This window comes from Lynx rufus, unplaced genomic scaffold (assembly GCF_022079265.1).
Source record: "Lynx rufus isolate CCGP_SWC_20201006 ecotype Redwood Valley unplaced genomic scaffold, mLynRuf1.p SCAF_1, whole genome shotgun sequence".
Lineage (NCBI taxonomy): Eukaryota > Metazoa > Chordata > Mammalia > Carnivora > Felidae > Lynx > Lynx rufus.
Window position 1 is genome coordinate 133,597,039 of NW_025814823.1, and position 22,950 is coordinate 133,619,988.

The following is a 22,950-nucleotide window of genomic DNA, read 5'->3' on the forward strand; positions in this document are numbered from 1 at the left end:
ATGGTTTGCTTAAGTCCTCATTTCACTTTGGCTGTGGTGAATCAACCACATACGGGCTCGGATAAAGACCAATACTCCCGAGTAGAAAAGCAATTGGGAGGCCCAGGGCTGGATTCTGACCACCCCACTGTGCTCTCTCTTCAGCCTTGCTGTCACAACTTAGCCAAGTCACTAGAATTGCCCTTTTGCCTCAGCAGGTACTCACATCCCCGCAGATAATCCTCAAGTGTCACAATGCAAGCCTGACAGCCAGAGTCCCGCTTTGCAGTATGGCTGTCCATGGCAATAGGGTTATGCTATATTTCTTTCCCCTTCATCTTGGGAGGAAACTGATCAGGACAAAGCTTGCTGTCCAATATAATGAAGTGCTTTGTGTGATGTATCACTTGTAAATACCGTGATAGCATAAAAGGGCTCATTAGCTGAAGGGGCTATCAACTGGAGTCCTTCAGTTCTTAAGGATATTGGGCAAAACTGTTCTGATAAAGAGAAATCTGAGATTCTTGAGGATTTGTTCACTGTTTTCCTGTAACTCCTCTCTCCTGCCATGGCACATTGTTCTCATAGCACGACTATAGCTTTACAAAATTAATAATGGAGGTATATTATGCTGCATCAATCTCTTTTTAAAAAGATTTTTTTTAATGCTTTATTTATTTTTGACAGAGACAGAGCATGAGTGGGGGAGGGGCAGAGAGAGAGAGGGAGACACAGAATCCAAAGCAGGCTCCAGGCTCTGAGCTGTCAGCACAGAGCCCTATGCGGGGCTGGAACTCACAGACTGCGAGATCATGACCTGAGCCGAAGTCGGACGCTCAACTGACTGAGCCACCCAGGTGCCCTGCATCATCAATCTCTTGCTTGACCATAAGCTCCTGAAGGGCAGGGGACCTGTCTTACTCACCTTTGTACCCCCTGCAAGCACCTGGCACACATCCCAATCACTGTCTGTGGAATTTAATCAGGTTGAATTTATAGCTCAGGTTGCAGTGCCAGAGCTCAGAATAGGGCTGGAGCTGAAGGCACGTTGAGGAGTCATTTATCTACCACTGCTGCACCAAATGCTGGCTTCCAAGAAATTTAAGTCACCCAATCACCCTGCAGGATGCATTCTCCAGGTCCAGGGAGGGCCTTAAGGCAATTCTTGTGCCTTTGGTGCAAGTTCTTTCTTCTAGTTCTTAGAGGTAAGGAAAGCGAAGCACTTGTTTTTGCATCCTGCTGGTTTAGAATCCAGGGCTAGCAGACCGTCAACTGGAAATTGTAAACTCTTCATGCTGTTTAGCCGATGTGGAGAGGCAGGCAATGGTTAGCGCCACAGAGCCCTTTCTAATTCAACTTTGTGTAGGATTGGGCACAGTACTAGGCACATTCTCATTCCCAATTAAATACAGGGGCATGACTTAAACTTCAAGTTAATAGACAAAAATAAATAGTTTTTGGAAAACTAACCATGTGTCCAAGCCAGGCTCTCTGCTGAAGCTTATATACATACACATAAATATTTGCTCTAATTCTGCCTATAGCCTGACAAGACAGGTATTAATGTAATGTCTCTATTTCCAGCTGAGGAAACTGAGGCCAAACGAGTTTAAACGGAGACACCGGGATTGGAAATCAGGTCTGTTTAGATCCATCCACTCACTATACCACGAAGTTTCCCTCGTTCTCCTCCAGCAGTCTAGTGGGTGCGTGTGTGTGCGTGACTGTGTTTCGTTTTAAATTTCTACTTCTGGTCAGTTTCCTCAATTCTACTTTTTCGAAACAAAGTCCAGTTCTTCTCCAAGGTCTCACCGCCCCCTCAGCCATCTCTCCCTGGCGTTGCAAGGCCGGCCAGCTACTCCTCCGCTAAGTTCGGAGTCCAAGCCTTTGGCTCCGATTCCAGGCTCCGGGTGCCCCCTCCGCCACCGCCTCTCGCCAGTCCCGGGGGCCCCAGCGCTCCTCCGGATCCCGTAGCCCGCGCCTCGCCCCGCCTCCCCTACCTGACGCCCGTGCGGCCGGGGGCGCCGCAGCCTCCGCCCACCGGCGCGCCTGCCCTGCCATTGGCTCCCCTGGCTGCCCGTCTCCTCCGCCGGCCCCGCTCCTGCCCGGAGGCAGGTTTTGCTGGCGAAGCCGCAGTCCCGGCGGCGCGGGCGCAGCTCGCTAGGATTGTAGAGCGTAGAGCGCCGGCTCGAGCTGGCCTGTCCCCGCGCGCGGGAGCCCCGGTCGGCCGCCAAATCTGGGCGGCTGGTAACTTGGCGGCGGGCTCCCGCGGCCGTGCCGCGGCCATGTAGTCGCCGGCGGGGCTCCCCGCAGCCCGGGAGCGGCAGCGAGAGCGAGCCGGAGCCGCGCAGCCCGCAGCTTTCCCTGGAGACGCTGAGTGCCCGCCGCGTCCCCGCTGCCCCTCGGGCTGCACTTTGGGCCCGAGAGGGAAATGGGGGAGAAAGTTTCGGAGGCGCCGGAGCCGGTGCCCCGTGGCTGCAGCGGCCACGGCGCCCGGGCTCCTGCCCCTGCGGTGGCCGCCGCATCCTCGCCTGGCGCTTCCTCGGCCGAGTCCTCCTCGGGCTCAGAAACTCTGTCGGAGGAAGGGGAGCCCGGCGGCTTCTCTCGAGAGCAGCCGCAGCCACCGCCGCCGGGCGGCGCCCTAGGCGCCCCGCCGCCCGCCGCGTGGGCTCCCGCGCGCGTGGTGCTTGAGCTTGGAGTGTGTGCGCCGCCGCCGCAGCTCCGCGGAGGAACCGCGCCGCCCGCGCCGCGGGGCAGCAGCGCGTCCCAGGAGGAGCAGGACGAGGAGGTGGGCCCCGCCTTCCCCCGCTCGCCCCCCTCCGGGTCCCTGCTGTCGGGAGACCTCAGCTCTCCACTCCGCGCGCGGCCCACGGCTGGGCGCCCCGGGGCGTGGAGAGGGGGAGGGACCCCAGGTGCTCTGCCCCGAGCCCGGGGTGCTGGCAGTTAGGAGCCTCCCTGTGGGTCATTGACTTCTCATGGCTGTTACCTCCGTGTGTGTGCCTTCATGTGCGGCCTGATCGTGTGCTTTTTATGTCAGAAGAGCAAACTCCTTAATGTTTGTGTCTGCTACGGTGGCTCTGTGAATGAGTGATCTGGACGCCCGGCTGGTCCCCACAACTAAGATCTTCTTTTCCGAAGTGGGCGTTGCTTCCCGCCGAAGCTCTCGGGCGGAGAGGGAGTGTGGTGAGGGGATGGGTGTGAGGGGAAGAGACGGTGTGTCTGTCCTGGCGGAAGAGTGGGAGCGGTACCCGTGGAGTTTCACCGGGGCGTGTCAGTGACGCCGGCTCCCCGGGATCACCTGCGGGTGGTTTTGGCTGGTCCCCGCAGCGTCGGTCCTCTGAGAGAGCGGGACTCCGAGCTCTCGGTCGGCGCCACTGTCGTGCACGCCTGCATCTCTCATTCGGACTTGGTCCTGGGTGTCCAGATGCGCGCTGGTTGCCAGACTGGATAGAGAACCCCTGATTTTCTTCCGGGAGACTGTTTCCATCCTGGTCTCCTGGAAGAACGTTCATCCAAAACTTGTGGGTCGCGTCCTGACACATTGAGCGTATGACTTTGGTGTCCTCTAGATAGCTTTCCTTGGCTTTTTTTTTTTTTTTTTTTGGCAGGGGGTGTGTTGGGGGGGCTTTGGAGCACAGTTAGAGAAGCATAAGTTTCTTCATTATCTTTTCGATTGTTTGCTTTGGAGAGTTGTGCCTAAGTCATCTTGTTCAGGCAGGGCTATAAATAAAACATCGTCCTAACGTAGAGCCCTTGTGAAGTTAATTCCTCAGTGCCAGAGTCCTATTTTTTCTTCTCCTGGATGGGGTTAGCTTTAGTAGGTAATTGTCTTTATCCCTCAGAATGTGCATGTTGAGGTCAGTGTCCTGCCAGTGGCCCCGAGGGACCTCATTCTGGAGGCAAAGAGTGGATCTGGCACAGGGTGAGGGGAGTGATGTCCTGGCGAGGCAGAGATGGAGCAGCGCTGTTTGGTCGATGGCCAAGCTTCTGGCAGTATCCATGATCGATTTTCCAGTGCCCTGGAGAATTGCAAGGATCCTGGACAGGTGTTGGGAGACTTGCTTTCTGAGGTCTGAGTTATGAGCCTTAGGCAAGTGGTTTCATTCTCTGAGGTATGGTTTTACCTGTAGAATGAGGGGTTTGAACCAGGTAACTTCAAGTTCATTTCCACAGAAATACTCTTTTTTGCTGATCAGGAATTTAGGATGGATCAAATGTTCAGATTGATCCTAGGGACAGAATGCCAGGAGTTAAGCTGAGTGCCATACCTGCCACAGAACTGTCAGAGTCCCTCAGTGGTTGCATCTCATTTTTAAGATGTCAGGCATGTGCCAGGTGTTTATCCTGTGACATCTGCCTCAACTTTCAAGATGAGCGCACTTGTCATTGGGCAGCTGGGGGTATGCCCTAATTCACTGATTTACTAGTAGATTCTAATTTAGTGTTGTCATTGGTCGAGAACATGCCAGTGTTTTCTCTGTAGCTAGGAGAGGTTGCTCTGGGGTAAATGACACAGTCTTGCATATGGGTGGGGCAAGCAAGGAGCTTCTCACTTTTGATCCCAATTCTGTAGCTGATTTATTGCCTGGCCTCATGGTGACAGTGTTTTACTTCCTGGGAAGAGATATAATGATAGCTTATTTCTCAGGCAATGCAGTGAGGACTGGTTGATTGAAACACATTTTGGAAAGTGGAATGACTAAATAACATTGGTCACTATTTGTGAAATCTCAGAATTGGATGTAAACTGATACAGTATTGCAATTTATTGTGTAACTGACTCTGTGGCAGAGGTTGCTGGAAGTTATCCAGGAGTGGAAATCTTGACTTGGCTGTGAGAATTTTAAAGTGAAATTGTTAACTGTGGAGTTTTTTTTTTTCCTCCTCAGGAGCTGAGAAGTGGTAGTCTTGGTGAAAGGCGTTAAAGTCCAGTGTGCATTTTCTGGTTTTACCTGGGTGATGGTATGGTGCAGTGATTTTTAACCTTTTGTGGGATGGTAGGCTTCTTTGAGAATCTAATGTCAGCTCTCCACCGGCTCCTCAGAAAATGCACACAACTACAAGCACCATTCCAGAGGGTTCAGTCAGGAACACTGGGTTGCAAACACTAAGTTTAGTGGGAAGACATGGGTGTGCTTCCCAGCTCTGCCGCATTAACTGGCTGTGGGATTGTGGACCATTCAATTAGTTGTAGCCCCAGTTTTTTCACCTTTAAATGGGAATCACAACAATAGAGTTGTTAGGCATTTTGTACCTGCGATTTTATGTAATCCTAGCACACTAATATATAGCATGAAGTGCTAAGTAAATATTAATTTTTCAAGTTCATTGGTGATGAATATCTTGTGACGTGGAAGTACGAACTTGGGCTGGTTTGTTATTTTTATGCGTAATTAACCTGCTACTTTGAGAGAACCTGAGGCTGTGTCTGCTCAGGTTATTCTCATTTTATTAGCATAAGCTGGGAAACAGATTTCATTTGAATCAGGTCGTATTATGGCAAGGCACTGTTAGAGTAATGTCCTACTATGGCAAGGTGCTGAGTATAATGCTTTAAAAGGCTTAAGTGCAATGCATAAAATGGAAAGAGGTTCATTTAGATCTTTATTTATTTATTTAAAAAAAATTTTTTTTTTCAACGTTTATTTATTTTTGGGACAGAGAGAGACAGAGCATGAACGGGGGAGGGGCAGAGAGAGAGGGAGACACAGAATTGGAAACAGGCTCCAGGCTCTGAGCCATCAGCCCAGAGCCTGACGCGGGGCTCGAACTCACGGACCGCGAGATCGTGACCTGGCTGAAGTAGGACGCTTAACCGACTGCGCCACCCAGGCGCCCCTCATTTAGATCTTTAAATTGTTGTGTCTAGCTTGGGAGAGTCATTGTTTTCCAAAGTTTTTTTTTTTTCTTCTCATAATAACTTACTGCATCACTTTTTATTTATTCATTTATTTTTATTTTTATTTTTTTCTGCATCACTTTTTAAAAAGCACCAAAATTCTAGACGCCTGTGTGGCTCAGTCGGTTAAGCACCCGGCTTCTGCTCAGGTCATGATCTCATGGTTTGTGGGTTCCAGCCCCACCACAGGCTCTGTGCTGACAGCTTAGAGCCTGGAGCCTGCTTCAAATTCTGTGTCTTCTCTCTCTGCCCCTCCCCTGCTCATGCTTGATCTCTCTCTTTCAAAAATAAACATTAAAATAAATTAAAAAAAAAAACAGCAAAATTCAAGTATGTGGTGTCTAATTGCAGTGCTAACTTGTTTTTGGCAACCTTGTTGAAGCTGATTTGAGTATATCAATAGTGTTTGACCTATTATGTATTTTATCTTACTATCAATATTTGTGTGAACTTACTAGGTATCAGAGACTTAAATCAGCCCTTTACACTTTTGTTGCTTAAAAACAATAAGAAGGCAGTGTTTGCATTCTTCTGTATTTAAACACCTGGGAGTTAGAGATGGTGCATATCACTTAGTTTAATAAACTGCATCTAACTTCCTCCGCTGCTTCCCTAAGCCTGTGCATTTGGAGTCTGCGGGTGTTGAGGGTTGGTGGCTCTGTCGATCTACAGGCATCTATCTAGATTGGGGGACTGTTGCTGTGACCACATTTCTGAGATTTACTTGTAGGCAACTTTGTCCTGTCTTTTCCCAAAGTACCGTGTGATGACACTAATGAAGTACTCAGGTACCGTTTGCTGTCTATCACTGACCTCCTCGGGGGCAGGGATTTTGTCCTATATGCCTAGCACAGTACCTCTAGTATATTAGTACCGACTCAGTGAGTATATATTGAATGAATGAGGAAAAAAGGACATCTTTGAAAATAGTCATGCATTTGATTGAACGGTGACTGTGTGTTTTCATTTGTTGTGTATGTTGTGAATTATGCCCAGACCTCTAGATCTCTTATCAAAAATACCTCATGGATCCAGGTAGAAAAAATTTTTTTTGATCCAGGTAAATTTTGAACAAAGCTAAATCACTGAGGATCCACTCAAAATACCTTTAAAGGGACTTGTGTATTAAGTCCGCTTTTCACTGTGTCTATTAGAACTTGAAACTTGGAAGGATTCTTAGAATTGCTGAAAAAGAAAAGGCTTAGTGGTTAAAAGGATTTTCAACTCCATATATAAAGTGGCTCATTTATATTCTGCTATACTAAAAGGTTTGTTTTATTGACGTACGTTGGGGAACAGTTTCCTGCGTGACGATAGGCACAGTCATGGGATGTCTTTGAACTGTTCTATTGAATGGTGTTTGAGTGCTGCTCTTAATAATACCTGGGATGTGTTTGTGGGATTCCTGCACACAGTAGTGATGCAGTACATGAATTTCTGCTGTTCATTGTTTAAGAAAATAAATAGCGAAAAACAACTATGAATTCAGTAAAGCTTTTCATTGAGTTTGAATTTTATTTTATTATTTTATTAATGCTTATTTATTAGAGAGAGAGAGAAAGCATGAGCATGGGAGGGGTAGAGATTAGAGAGAGAGAGGGAGACACAGAATCGGAAGCAGGCTCCAGGCTCTGAGTTGTCAGCACAGAGCCCTACAGGGGGCTTGAACTCACAAACCGTGAGATCATGACCTAAGCCGAAGTTGAATGCTCAACCGACTGAGTCACCCAGGCGCCCTGAGTTTGTATTTTATTAATCACAGCAGCTACGTAATTTGAACAAAAGCAGTGCATAAATCTTGGTGCATTTATTATTTTGTCTACTTTTTTGACTCACCATTTCGATAAGAGAGTTGAGAAAATCAGTCAACCAATATATATTGCATGAGACTCTAGTGACGCATTGGCCTCAGCATTAAGGACGTGAAAGTGGATGAGACAGAGATAGTTTGGACCCTACAAAGCTTCTAGTGTAGTTGAGGGAGATGGTCACACAACACACGATTATTAATTAGTTGGTTTCAAAGGAAGTAAATGGAACAGAGGAGCAGGCCGTGAGGGAGTGTGTCTATATCATGGAGCTCTCTTAGTCTGGGAGGTGAGAACTGCCTCACTGAGGAGGTGATGTTGAGCTGAGACATAATGGATGAGCGGGGAGATAGCTGGGAGATACCATGGGTAAGAGCCATGCAGGTAGCTGGAGGCCCTAAAGTGGGAGAGAGTATGGTGGGTCTGCGGGTCGTTTGGCATGGAGGAGGGGGGAGCATAACATCAGATGACACTTGAGAGTGATGCAGCAGCTGGTGCTGAGAGCCGTTGAAGGATTTGAATCGAGATAGTGGTATGGTGAGATTTGTGTTTGGGGAGGGCAGGAAGCACAAAGCCCACCTGTTGGGAACTGCTTGTGTAGCCTGCTTAAATGTTCCAGGATTGAAGCTGATAACCTAGAAGAAGGCATCTTAATAAATGATGTGTACATGGAACAGGGGGCTCATTCCTGGTAGTTCAAGTGCCCCAGGTAAACACATGGCAAATACTGTAGAAAAAGAATTGAGCTCTCTTCAAGAGAATACCATAGTGTGAATATTAATGCTCCTTTTCACTGTGATGTTGCCTTAAGCCTACTATTTTCTTGAAGGAAAAACTTTATTAATGGGAATGGTGACTGAGAAGAGGGCCTTGGAATAGCTCATTTCCACAGTAAATTACAGAGAAATATTTACCCAAGGTGAATACAAGGGGAAATTGCCCTGAGATTGTATGAGATTCCTTGTCGGTGGGAAGTGTGGTGTTGGTGAGCTAATACACATTATGAGAATCTAGGTTGTTTGCCTGTATCTTCCTGGGAAGGGCTGATCAGCATCAGAGAACTAAGGATTTTGCCTTTTTCACCTCTGGTCTGAGGTATTCAAGGGAAAGGTCATATTTATATTTTGCCACTGTTTTACAGTTGGTGACAAACCTATGTATTAACTATGTATTACAGTCAGTGACAAAGCTGTGTATTAGATTTAGTGGATACAGTGTATGAGTCCCATTGTTTCTCACTTTGTCCCTTGGAGGAAGGTTGTGGAAGAACTATAGTGCGGGGTGCAAACATGATACAGTGTAGAAAGAGCCTTCTCACAATGAGATGGATCCATAATAGGGTGGCCTGGCATTGAAGAAAACTGAGTGAGTATGTGTGTGTGTGTGCGCATGCATGCACGCACATGTGTATCTTAAAAGAGATGCTTGTACTTTTTATACGAAAGAAACCTCATGTCATTTATAATCACATTCTTGTGTTCTGTAGTGTTGTCAGGAAAGGGCATGTGCTCCTCTCCTTCATCCCTTAAGGGCTAGCAGCCAGTTTTTCTCTGCCCTGAGTGAGAGTCAGTAGTGCCTGAAGGTACGGACTGATGACACTGAGCCACTTACAGGTTGTGTGACTTTGGAAAGGTTTTTAATACTGAGACTGTTTCCTCATCGGTCAAATGGACATGGCAACATTTATTGCAGAGGGTTGTTAGGAGAATTAAGAATTATGCTTTATATGAAGTAGCCAGCATGATGCCTTGCACATAGTATGTATTCCATAGCAGCATTTGTTATTACTGAGCATGAGGAGCTGGTTTATGCAGAATGGCTGTGACATAGCCAGGAATAATTAGAAGCCTAGCGGTCCCTTCCCTGATGGATTATGCTACTAGCATGTTTTGTTGGTAGTCATGACAGGCCCTTTCATTCATGAGTAGGTAGATGTGTAGCACAGTTATCACTTTTAATTTCATAGAGCATTTCTTATAATGTACTAACAGGAAAGCTTTATGGTGTATGGTTCATTAACCCTTCTATTAAGATATGATCTCTCTTTTACTCATGGAACTTGCTCTTAGTGATCATTTATTAATAATATCCTAAACAACTGTATGAACATGTAAATTACTGGCTTTGCCCAGGGATTTAGTCAGAAGGCAGCATGTCAGTTGTATGGTGAGGCTGGTGAGATGATGACCATGCACTTAAGTATCCAAGGTAATGATTTGGAGTCTGAGAACGGAGTAATAAGACCAATCAAATGATTTTTTGGAAGCCAGCTTTGGTTTATATATGAGTTAGGGTGGAGTGGGGCAAGGCAGGTGGTCCAAGGGCCACCCCAACTTTACAGAGAGGAAATCTATTAGAAGTGTGATTGTACTTTTAAAAGTACAAGAATTAAGATATGTAAATTGTCCCCCGCGCCCCCCCCCATTCTGTTGTGTCCCTTTGGGGCAGTGTAGACATGTCAACCTTTAAGGCAAAAATAAAAACAATCTAGGAGCACTTTTGATAAAATTCAAATGCTACTGCAGGGACTGCACCTCTCACCAACCTGGTGCTCTGTCTTATGAACCTGTTCAGGCTGCTGTTTATACAACTTTGCATTGTTCAGAGATTCTTGTTCTCTTTTATGTCTCTGATATTTTGTCTGGTTTCTTGTCTGGTACTGTTCTCCTGGGTTAAAGCAGAACATAACATAAGATTCAATAGAAGTCTTATCCTCCACCAGCTTCTGTGTACTTGTCTGTTTCATTATCTGTCTCCATGAACTCTCACCTGGTTCGTAATTCCTGGGAAGGAAAGGAGAGAAAAGCCTTCCCCCAAAGGGGAAATGTTGGTTCAGGACCGTGGTCAGCGGCACACATACATCAAAGTCACATTTCAATGTATAGAACTTGTATGCGGTTTCTGGTGGTCCCTCCCACTTAATAAGGAGCATTCACTGCTAATTTAATGATTTGAATTCATAACTAGCCACATGTGTCTGTGAGACAGCCTATGAATTTGTACCCTAGACTTGTACTCTTTTGCCAGCCCATCTATTCCTCTCTTGGACACAGTCGATATAATTTTGATTATGATACTTATTTCCACTGAGCCTTTCAGCCCCAGTGGTTTGTACTGATATTGGGGGCTGGGATGAGGTGGGGATGTGTGTGTGAGAGAGGAAGTACTGTTAGATTGGCTTTCTTTTCTTAACTAATTTCATAGGCTATCATGTGGAAAATGAAAATTTAATTTTATTCTTGACACTAATTTAGTGGTATTTTCAATGGCTGGCAAGCTCACAGGTGCACCCAATTTAGTTTGGGTAGTTGAATGTACGTTAATCATTGCACATTGGGTGTGGGTCCTTTGGCCTCTTAGAACTTGGTCAGCTACATTTTCGATAAGCTGAGAAGTTAGGTATGTAGGTCGCTCCTGTCTGATAATTTTGTGCCTTTCTGTGTTTTAAAAATAATGCCATCATATCTCTGACTTCTGGTGTTAACATTTGTCGTTTAGGCATTTCTTTGTGCAGAGGTGGACACACCTGCGATGCGGGAAGGGACCTGGTGCATCATCGGCGGGAGGGAAGTAAAGTAAAATTGGGTTAGAATTGGTTAAAATTTTATGTCACTGAACATGTCATTGAGACGTATATTACAGAAATTAAAAATTTAAAATTGCTTCTTAGGGCAGTCATTGCTACCTAAACTACATTAAGGTGTTGAAATGAGATGCAGTGATGATGAAATCTATTTCGTGTATAAAAGGTTAAAGGATTATTTTCACAAACAAGTTCATTATGAATAAATTGGCTCTGTAGGAGTGTTTATAGCCCCTACACATGTAACATAAACTCAGAAAATCTGCTTTGTTACTCCCATAGTTTTAGCTGGAGTGTTTAGTTGAAATCATCTGAAGCTTAATTGAATTTGTTTGATGCTTATTTGAAGTCATCACCTCAGGCTTGTGGTTTTATTTTTTATTTTTTGAGGTTTATTTATTTATTTTGAGAGACAGAGGAAGCGGGGGAGGGCCAGAAAGGGGGAAAGAGAATCCCTAGCAGGGTCTGAGCAGTGCAGAGCCTGATGGGGGCTTGAACTCACGAACCGCAAGATCATGAGCTGAGCCGAAACCAAGAGTTAGAGCCTTAACGGATTGAGCTGCCCAGGTGACCCTTGTTAGGCTTGTTTTAAGTGGGCTGCTCTGGGGATTCTCAGGTGTAGCCAAGATGAGGAGAATGTTTGCTCCAGGCAGAAGGGCAGCCCAAGAAAAAGGACCATTGAGAAGTTTTACCTAGGGAGGAGAACTTCAGTCTCATCTCAGATGAATAGAGTACCTATCAGGAAGACTCAAGAAAATGCTGACCTTTCATTTTTGTGGCTCTCTTGTGACTAGTGAGTAGAAGTGCCAGGTAAATTTGGTGCAGTTTTTTTTTTTTTAATTTTTTTTCAACGTTTTATTTATTTTTGGGACAGAGAGAGACAGAGCATGAACAGGGGAGGGGCAGAGAGAGAGGGAGACACAGAATTGGAAGCAGGCTCCAGGCTCTGAGCCATCAGCCCAGAGCCTGACGCGGGGCTTGAACTCACGGACTGCGAGATCGTGACCTGGCTGAAGTCGGATGCTTAACCAACTGCGCCACCCAGGCGCCCCTAAATTTGGTGCAGTTTTAAAGACTAAGCGAGTGCTGTGTGAGCATGGGAGAGTGATGGAGAATGTGAGGGAAACTGCCTGTCAAATAAGAAAAGACTATCTTCTCTTTGCCTTGTGTTATGGTACTTTAACTTATTCTTTGAAATAGTACTTTTGTAAATTTTATTTAATGTACCACTTAATTTCCTTGGAATTTCTTGGCATTTTGTTCTTCGTACACTGTTAGTTATCCGCACAAGCTGTTAACTGCTGGCTAGGAAGAGAAGTACAGGTAGAGTGGTTCTAGGATCTTTTAGACTAATTTCAATCTGAGGTGACGGGTGGGTTTTAGGCATGGTGCAGATTCACTATTAGAAGAAAGAAAATGCAAATTACAACTTTGAACTCTTCATTAAGAACAAACAAACCCTTTTCATGAGTTGCACTTTGGAAATTAGAACGTTTCCACCTGGAGCAAGCTGAGTGTAACGATTTTAAAATTAGGGAATGAGACCAACTGGAAGGAGTTATGCCGGTAGAGAAGCAACTTGACCATTTGGCAATTTTTTCTTCCCAGCACCCTTTGGCTGCTGGCATTTTAAAAAGAACATGACAAACCATGTTAGTTGGGAGATTGTAGTAAACCTTTAGTTGAACAGAATATTTGGGGGAAAGGCCTTTCTTGGTTATGGAATTGTATGACTCAAAGAATTTTAAAGCTCTTTTTGCTCTCACTTTTTCTGCTTTTCCCCCCTATAACGTCCTGGTGTGGTTTTCCTGCCTTCCTATTCTGTGAACAAGGTACTTTTTTTTTTTTTAATCATTTGACATCTTGTTCTACTTTAGGGCTCTTGCTTTGGGCATCAATCATCTTTGAAAACCATTGAAGATGTAAAAGTGTTTAAGCGGAGGTAGTGAGGATAAAATTGCATGTAGTCTTGATGAAAGTAGACAATATTTTTTTTAATTTTAAAAGTTGGAGATAGTGGACTATATTGTACCTCTGAAACTAATGAAACATGTGCATCATCTCTCCTTCCATTTAGAAACAAGTGGAAGGTAGCAGCAGAAGTTCTTTTTGTGAGGATTGTGCTGTACCTCTTTGTCTTGGGTTGTTCCAGATCTCGTCTATATTGTTAATATCTGTACAGCACTTAAGTTTGGATAGCATTTTCTGCTGTTTCATTGGTTTTCTCATTGTGAGTTCCTCTGAGTGGGAACAGTGTCCTGTCAACTTGAATCCCCTCAACAGGGAGAGGGAACAGTGTAGAGTGAACAATAACATGTTGCACAAAATGGTACTTGAGCCATATTATGTGTTAAGACACCATTCTGAGGGCTTTACATGCATTTATTCGCTGAACTTTAACCCAGGTCTTTTTTTTTATTTTTGAGAGAGAGAGAGAGAGAGAGACAGACAGACAGACAGACAGACAGAGAGAGAGAGCGTGAGCAAGCACGAGAGAGAGGGAGACACAGAATGTGAAGCAGGCTCCAGGCTCTGAGCTGTCCGCACAGAGCCCGATGCGGGGCTCAAACTCACGAACTGTGAGATCATGACCTGAGCTGAAATCGGACACTTAACGAACTGAGACACCTAGGTGCCCCTACCAAAGTCTTTTAAAATCTATTAATTTGGTTGGTTTGCACTACCCTGCTGTAGCTGTAGCTCAGTGACCTTCTCGATGTTAAACAAGGGAGGAAAAGGATGGAACAGGTTTGAGGAGACTCTTGAAGAACAGTGGACCCTTAAGGGTCCCTGTTTGTTCTCTGTGTATCCAAGATCCTAGCACAGAGCCTTTGATGCTCTGCCAAGAATAAATGAATGATCGTTAATGAAAATGCCACTTAGCAGCGGGGTCCCTGTGCCTTTGCCATGAAGAGTTTGGATTAAGTGTCTCTGGAAGTTAAAGTCAGGGCTAGGATTTAAAGCTATGATCTTGGGTTTTAGGTCATCAGTTAATAGGCTGGGAGAGTTTCTACAAATGAAGGTTTTAAATCATAAACCAGTTTTTATTTTCTGGTTGGCTTTGGGAAGCTGAACAATCACAGTTGCAGCAGTAAGCCATTATTGGCCACATGTTTAAAGTCATTATTTTAATTTCTGATGAAATATTGATAGCCAGCCTTAAAACATTAACAGTGATGCTGGGCTGTACTCACTGGTGCTTAGGCAAAAGCTGCTGTCAGTGCATATGTGTTGTAGGAATTCTGGCAATTGTATAAGTAGTGGCTGAGTTTTAGCTGAGAGTTTGGGAGGTCTGAACACTGTCTTGGCTTCTTACTGGGTGGATTATAGCTTCCAAGGTTTTCATGTATGGTGAAGTAAGATGTCCTTTTTAGCTCTAATTTTTTGTTTGCCTCTTAATACAGAAACATGAAAATTTTACTGTTGTCATTAGCATGTAATTTGTTCTAAAAGTATTTTTTTTTTTTTTTTTTTTTTTTTTTTTTTTTTACAAACTTGGTAGGCAAATGTGTTTTCTGATCTGTGGATAGGCACATATTCTTGAAAGGAATTCTCACAAGGATGTTTGCCCATAGATCCTTCCTTTCAGATTATGCTGATTTGAACATACAGAAAAAAAAAGTTTCATGTTCCTCTTTTATTCATCTTTTAAAGTTATTTGGTATGTTTCTGTCATTCATCAGAATAAATTGAGGGTACTACCTCTTATCTCCCAGTCTTGCAGAGGAGTGTAACTCTGGATAACAAGGTCAGTTTTGTTATGTTTGGGCCATGTTTGGGCCACATGTCCCATCATAAGTTTATTATTCTGATGTCCTAGACCAGCAATTTCTGATTTGATAAAATTTTTTGATTTGAAAAGTTTGTATGGTCTCTGCCTTACCTGGCCGCCAGGGCTCTCTCCTGCACTGTTGTGGATCCTACCTGCCCAGCCTTTGGAGTAGACTATTTTTACTTACTTACTTACTTACTTATTTATTTAAAGACGGTGGTATCTCCAGCCTAAGCTGTTAGCCTTAGCTGTCAGGCCTTTTATCTAAGTTTGTTTGGAAGTCCATTGTTTGGAACTTGGAGTGTGAAGTCCCATAGAGATGTAGTTTTAAAAGGTGATTGGGTTTCCAGCCTATAGAAGTATAATTAACCCCTAGAATGAATGGGATACTGGGGAGGGGCCTCTTTTCCCTATGGTGTTGGGGGCCGTATAGCAGCTTCTGGAGGTGGATGCCTGTGGCACAAGTAATCATTGGTGTTAATTGTCAACATCTGCCCATGTGGCTGATCAGGGCCCTAGTGAGCCAGGGGAGCACTCTCAGCCTGTGCTCTGGGGCTCCTCCTGGAGGTGTGGCAGTGACCTTACTTTGTCTTAAGGACACTGTCATGGACGCCCGAGACTCATTCACATACCGGGAGCAAATCATCTTAACTAGAAGCAAAATGTCCCCCGGCAGTTTTCAGTTCATTTCTAAGGGGGTAGACATGTGAAGGCCGAGAATATAAGGTAGAAGGTGATTACCTCAGAAAACCCATCAGAATACCTTTTAAAATAAGCCAAGTACTTTTAATAGAAATAAGGGAAATGGTCTTTTTTTAAAAATTCTGCTGTGCTTTTTCTTTTACTTTAACACCCATCACAAGAATTACCTAGTTCCTGTAGATGAGGTTTTTAGTAATTGCGCATATCCTCCTTCCACTGGGGAACTTGCACATAAATGTGTGATTTCTGGGGCCTCTTTCTTTTCTGAACCTGACTCTATAGTGTCTGGAAGGGTGGCTGCATCCCTGCAAGTAGAGGATGTTTGTCTTCCTAATGTCTAGAGCTGCTGGTTTTCTCTCTCCCATGTGTCCACCCTCCTCTCAGGAGAGGGTGACAGCTAGGTTCTGGAATTCATGCAGCTGGTTCATGTCAAGAGATGGAGAAGGCCCCCAAAGAATCGCTTGCAGCTGAGTTCCACCAGTGGGATGGTTCCATCAGAGATAGTCGGTGGTAATTAAAGAGAAAGTGAAACATGGACTTTAACAAATGATAAATACAGGTTTACCAAGTGATAGGAATAAGCCCTGCTGAGAAATGTCAGGGGGTGCTCACTTTATACTCTTGAAAATCCTGTGATCACGAGGGCACGGTCTTGAATTGTTCAGATACTATTACCTGTGGTTCTTAGGAATTTATTTTGACACTTAAGGACGTCTAAGAATGTAAATTTAATTACTGCTGCTGTTCTGTCTGTGGGCTTGGATGTAAAGTGGCAGGTTATATAACAAAATTATCATGAAATTTAAAAAAAATCTTGAACAGACTAATTTGACTTTCAGGGGTGGGGCAGCTTTCCATTTGTGGGTAAAACAGCTGCTCATTTAGGATGTATTAGGAAACTAGGGCCTGTTGTAGTGGTTTGTGGAGGGAGGCTTCTTTTGTTTAATTAAAAAATTTTTTAAATGTCTTATTTATTTTTGAGAGTACAAGCAGGGGAGGGGCAGAGAGAGTGAGACAGAGGATCTGAATCCGGGTCTGCACTGATAGCAGTGAGCCCGACACAGCCTTGAATTAAAAAACCAGGAGATCATGACCTGAGCCCAAGCCAGACTTTGAACCCATTGAGCCACCCAGGTGCCGCAGGGGAGGCTTATTTTAATGTGAACTTGCAGGCTGGGGCTATATTTATTTATTTATTTATTTAAAAAAAAAATTTTTTTTTTCAACGTTTATTTATTTTTGGGACAGAGAGAGACAGAGCATGAACGGGGGAGGGGCAGAGAGAGAGGGAGACACAGAATTGGAAACAGGCTCCAGGCTCTGAGCCATCAGCCCAGAGGCTGATGCGGGGCTCGAACTCCCGGACTGCGAGATCGTGACCTGGCTGAAGTCGGACGCTTAACCGACTGCGCCACCCAGGCACCCCTGGGGCTATATTTATTATTCAAGTATAGGAATGGTGCCTCTCTTGCTGTGGCCTATTGGCCAGAAGGGGAGGAAATACGGGGGGAGGGGGGCTGGATGAATGGATGGACATAGAATCTTGGAATGTCCAAATGTTGTCTTAGTATGTTTTGATAATAGGTGCTGGTGAAGATGCTCTTGGAGATGGGATGTAGGACTCCTGCCTGGTACCTTAGTTGCTGCTGACAATTCTTGTGGTGGGGTTGAGCTGGTGTGCAAGGAGATATTTGTTGAAGCTGCTTCTTGCAAAGCTCTGTAGGAGTTGGCAGGTGGGAGGGAAGGAAAGGATACGCAAAAGAAATGTAAAAAATCTGGTCCGTGCCCAAAGCAACACAGAGTCGATTTAGGAGACAGCATAAGTGGAGTGAGTTGGTGTGAATGTGCAGTACACTATCGACACGTGAAAATGTGGGTCAAAGTAAGTAATGTCAGTAAGGAGAGTGAAAAAGAACTACAGAATCACCCTGATGGGATTTACCCTACAGGGTTTTCCTGGTGCCTTGAAGATGGAAATAAGAAGAGGGGAGGAGAAGGTTGTACCAGATAAAATAATTTGTCCAACAGATGTGTTCACTAAGAAGGAATAGGAACTGGTAGGTGGTTTTTCCCTCTCCTATGATTCATTCCTTGTGCCCGTGTAATGTAAAATTACTAGTAAAAAACACTACCAGGATGGTAGTGTTTTCCTTAATACCAGTTTATTTATAGCTTCATAACTTTCTAATCAAGATTATTTTTGTTTTAAGATTTATCTTTGCCTAGATAATTAAGCAACGTTTGCGACTAATGCTGTTTTAGTCATTGTCTTAAGGAACTTGGTGTTTTTGTTGGTGAGGACAGACTTCAGGGAGAAAGTAGGTTTGGTAAGAATTTACCAGATAAGCCCTTTTGGGTCCTGTCTCTTGAGGATACCGCTTTATTTCCTTGCTTTGGGATATCTTTTGATTACTCTTTCCTTGAAATTTGCCAAGTGGAGAGCAATGATGTTTTTGGCTCAGCTGGAGTTTCAGACATTTCCTCAATCTTTTTTTTTTTTTTTTCTTCCTCTTCAAAACGCCCTTGCAAAGCTTGAAGAAGAAGCTCTCACCCTCTTGGTTTTTGGCAGGAATCATGGCCTGTGTGTGTGGGGCTCCTGACATAGCTGAGGATTTGTCCTGGCAACCCGTGATCCAGGAGCTTTTTGAAACTTCTGAGCTATGTGGGCTTGTTTCAGGGCCTCAGCACCCCTTGGTGAACTGGTTTTATGAGGTGGACCCTGTGATTTTATAAGGCAATTTCTGCAGGCTGGTCAGGGGAGCTAGTTGGAGGTGCGGAGGGAAGTGAATCTCCTGCGGATAAAACCTCTCTATAAAACTCAGGGGACTTGATGTCTCCTTCAGGATTCTGTAAGCATGGGAGGAAATTGCTTCTCAAAAGAGTTAGTGATTCTGGTCTACTGGTGTGGGGACCATGTGTTATATGATGGCTGCTTCCGAAAGCCACACAAACTTAGAAGGCAAGGCAGCAGGGGGAACTGGAGAAAATGAGTGGACTTCAAGGCTGGGGAAAGCTTATAGGAGGTGGTATTAAAATGTGCAAACCAAGGTGGAATGATGAGGGCGGTTGTGCTTTTATAAGGAACATTAAGCTCCCAAATGAACCTTCTCTGAGCTCTGTTCTCTCTTTCCTGGCCCAGCATATCTTCCCCTCACTCTTCCCTCAGGAAAAATACCTAAGCAAGCAGTCCTCGAAGCCCCGGGTGTGTGGCCAGTTCCACTAGACCTTCAAAGATTCTCTGTCACGGTCATTTTTAGCATAACCACAGTGTGTGCTCTGGATTTGTGAAATTTGCAATTATAGCTATGCTATTAATTTTAACTCCAAGAACCATTCACTCTCCTTGCACAGGGCTTGCAGACAGCTGGTCAATGCATGAAATGATAGAGCCAAAGCTCTTCCTCTAAGGTGGAGTTGTCTGGCCTGAAAAATCAAGGAGTTTATTGGCCCTTACTGAAATGATAATTTGGGATCACTGGAAGTCTTTGGCTCTTGAGGAGGGTGATGATAGGTCCCCATCTTTGTTTTCTAAGGTTAATCTGTCTTACTAGAGGTTATCTGTGTTGCAGAACAGAAACCCATTCAGGGAGCCCTGGTCTGTCCATTCTTTGAGAAGGTCCTCCTGTTTTTTTGAGCTGGCCGATTTCTTGTGGACCAAAAAGGTGTGGTACTTTGCACACCTCCCACCATGAAGGTGCTTCTTGGACAGTGTTTTGCGGAGAACAGAAACCTGATTGTCTACCCTCTGGGAGAGGTCTGCTGACCCCTCCAGGTTCGAAGTGGTGGGGTGCTTCTCCTGGGGATTCTGTGTCTGTAGCATCTTCTGCTTTGTTTGTGGGGGGCACCTGTTGCAAATTAATCTTAAAGTGATTAAAACTGTCTTGCTGTGCTTTTTCTCTCCTCTAGTATTTGAAGCAGGAACTGAGGCAGTAGTGATTTCTTGCCTTGCATGTCCTTGCCTGGGAGAAAACTGAAGCAGTTTGAAGTAGAGATGCTTCTCATTCTCTCTATAAAAAGTCTTAATTTACAGAACAGAGAGTGTTGACATGCCTCTTGGGATAGAGGGTGCGTTCCATTGGAGAGAAGGGAGAGAGAAAACAGGCTTTCTTGGAGGGGAAGGGAGCAAGGCTGGTATCCTTGATCGTCTTGTTGGCAGCATGAGGCCAGGGAGAAGGTCACTGGCCACCGGGTGGGCCTGGGGAGGCTGGATTTTTAGACAGCGGGTTTCCTGCCTTGACAAGGATTCTGGGTGCTACCTGAGGGGCATGGAATCATGAGTGTGTTGGATTTCAGGGCCCTCAGGGTCTGGTTGGCAATGAGGATGCAGTAGCAAGCATGATAGACTTTGCTTTGTGTGACATGACTTGGAGGGACCAGTTTTTCACCAGAGGCCCTGGACTCAATTAATTTGATTTCAAGAAAATACTTTTTTTTTTTTTTTTTGGTATGTCTGACTTCGTGAGTTAAGGTTTTACACCTGCTCTACTCATCAGCAAAACGTTGGTTCCTGTAAGTGTTGTAGCCCCATAAACTTAAAATTTTGGTTCTGCCATTTGTACGATTTTACTAAATATCCCAGTATTATAGTCCAGACCAATAAGGCACCTAACACTTCCTGTCTTTTTGCTCAAAGGTCTTGTGCTTCCTTCCAGCCCTCCCCTTTGCTCACCCCCAGCAAGTCGGTGGCTTATGGCGTAGGGTATCATCCACACTGAGCGTGCACTGAACGTGTTGCATTACAATGTCTTCCTTCGCCAGACCGGGAGCTGCGTGAGAGCAGAGACCCTGTCTTGTTCATCTACGTACTCACAGCTGCTGCATTCCAATATGTAGTAAATCTTTGAGTCAATAGGTGTGTGGGAGAAGTTGACTCTGCAGCTCAGGAGAAGTGGAAGTTCTGTGACCAGTGGCAGCAGTGAAAGACTGAATTTCAAGCTAGAGCCTCCTCAGCTTGCCTTGACGATCATGGGTGGTGTAGCGTGTCCGTCTCTCATTTATTCTCTGTCCCCATGTCGAGGTGAACAATTGAATTCAAAGAAGAGAGGACTTAAAAACAGGTTTTTTTTGTTTTTAAGTTTTAAATATTGTATGTTCAAGTTTTATGTCAGAATTCGTTTCTAGAAGTCTGGCCCTGCTGGCCGGCCAGTTGTCACTAATGAGGCAGAACTGCCTGGAATAAGACCAGTTCAGCCTGGCTGAACATCTGAGTCCATTGCCTCCGGGCTCCCGGTTTTCTCCCCTGAGAGTACTGGTCCAGGAGAGGGTGAAGACCAAGGCTTCCTTGGACGTGAACCACTTCATTTCTGGATTGACCAGTTTTGTGACGCTCCAGGAAAGACAGGGTCTTGCTTTCTCAGGCTCCCAAGATGAGTGGCTGGCAAGGGCTTCAGTGTATTTGGGTGGGGGTGCTGTGTCTCCGTCTTCTGAATGGGCAAACGTTTAAAAATGTTTGTGGAGGCAAATTCTGGAAAGAAGACCAAGACTTGATTGTGTAAATAGTTGGTAAATACTGCTCCTTTCTTTCCTTCTACTAATTAATTTCCCTGACAGCTTTCCTGGCAGCTCTTATCCACAATTGGTTGCTGAATTGCAATGCTCAATTATCTGTGTAATAACATGCTATAAAAACATATAAAGCCAGGAAAAAATGGCTTCCACCAAAGAGGCTGAGCCTTGAAAATAGACACCTTGCACATTCACATCTAGACTGAAAAGAAAACATCAAATCTGTCGTTAATGATTTAATTGAATTTCTTCTTCCTAAAGGTAAAAGAAAACTTTAAATTTGAGTGTGAGATACTTAAGTTACCTAGAGATAAAACCAGAATCAGTAGCTCATTAAAATATGGGGTTTTCCGATGCTGTTCTGTGTATTCTATGACAGTCTTGAATGTTGAGAATGTATTTCAGTCTAGTACTTATTGAAGGCCTGCTAGGTGCTGGGCACTGTGCTGGTGCTTTGCATACATTACATTTTTAATTTTTTGGAATTAAATTTTTTTTAAGTAGAGAGGGACGCCTAGGTGGCTCAGTCAGTTAAGCGTCCAACTCCTGCTCAGGTCGTGATCTCATCATCCATGAATTCAAGCCCTGCATCGGGCTCTGTGCTGACAGCTCAGAACATGGAGCCTGCTTTGGATTCTCTGTCTCTCTCTCTGTCTGTTCCTACCCCGCTTGCGCTCTGTCTCTCTGAAAAATAAACATTAAGCAAATAAACAAATGAAAAAATAAAACACCGAAGCAAACTTATAAAGGGAGAAAGACCATGCTTGAAAAGTCTGGGAGCACAATAAGCAAACAGCGGTTGTGGTTGAATAGGGAAGTTGGTGCTATGGCCATATTTGTGGTCTCAACTTGGAGCACATCTGATTCCCCTGTGGAGCTTTCAGATGACAGGGTTCAACTAGGAGGTGCTTGTGTCTATTCAAGGCTGCCAGGTTGTTCTGTGAGTGGCCAGGGGTGTAGGGGCATTGGCTTTGTCCCTGTTGGCTTGTGGAGAAAGATGTGGAGACATTTCCTGAGAGCCTCTTATGAACATGAGCTGTGCTGGATGGCTTGCATGTATCATCCTTTTCATCCTCACTGGAAGTCCACAAGGTTTAGTTGCCTCATTTTACAGTGGAGGAAACAGGTGTTACAGAGAGCTCACTGTTGGAGCCTGGTCTTGTAGTTAGTGACTGGTACAATTTTTACTCCTCTGTTGCCATTCAAGTGTCTAACTTGTGGTATTTGGATTTTTACTGACCTTCAGCTTTGACCCAAGGGCTTTGCATAGAGGACACTGACCATTGTCTTCGGAATAACACCAGATTTGGCATATTTGACTCTCTTTACATTGTTCATGCATATTTTGTAACCTGAGGGTTCCAGGTTTTGTGTGTGTGTGTGTGTGTGTGTGTGTACCAATATGCATGTCTATTTACAAAAATGAACACTCCAATTAGCTGGATGTGAGTTTGGATATTTACCCTGATGATTGTTGAGTGGATCTTCAAATAGCAAGGCAGCTATTAACATGTGTAATTCCCATTAGAATGATTGTGCTTTTCATTTTGTTTACTAGTGTAAGAATTGCTAGTGAACATTTAACAAAAAGAGAAACATTTTTTTACTTAGTTTTGTTGAACTGATGACTATTTTGGACTATGAGGAGAGAGGAAATACAGAAGGAAGCATACCTGTCTGCCTTTGTAGGACATCGGTGTCT

At 44.6% G+C, this 22,950-nt stretch overlaps 1 protein-coding gene across 1 annotated transcript in view; it reads left to right on the forward strand.

Annotated features, from left to right (window-relative positions):
- The first annotated feature begins 2,410 nt into the window (after positions 1–2,410).
- Positions 2,411–22,950, forward strand: part of LOC124509657 (microtubule-associated serine/threonine-protein kinase 4-like) — a 178,981-nt gene continuing 158,441 nt past the window's right edge. The window contains exon 1 of the mRNA XM_047076371.1: positions 2,411–2,767. Coding sequence (XP_046932327.1) covers positions 2,411–2,767 — 357 coding nt within the window. The remainder of the gene's footprint in view (positions 2,768–22,950) is intronic.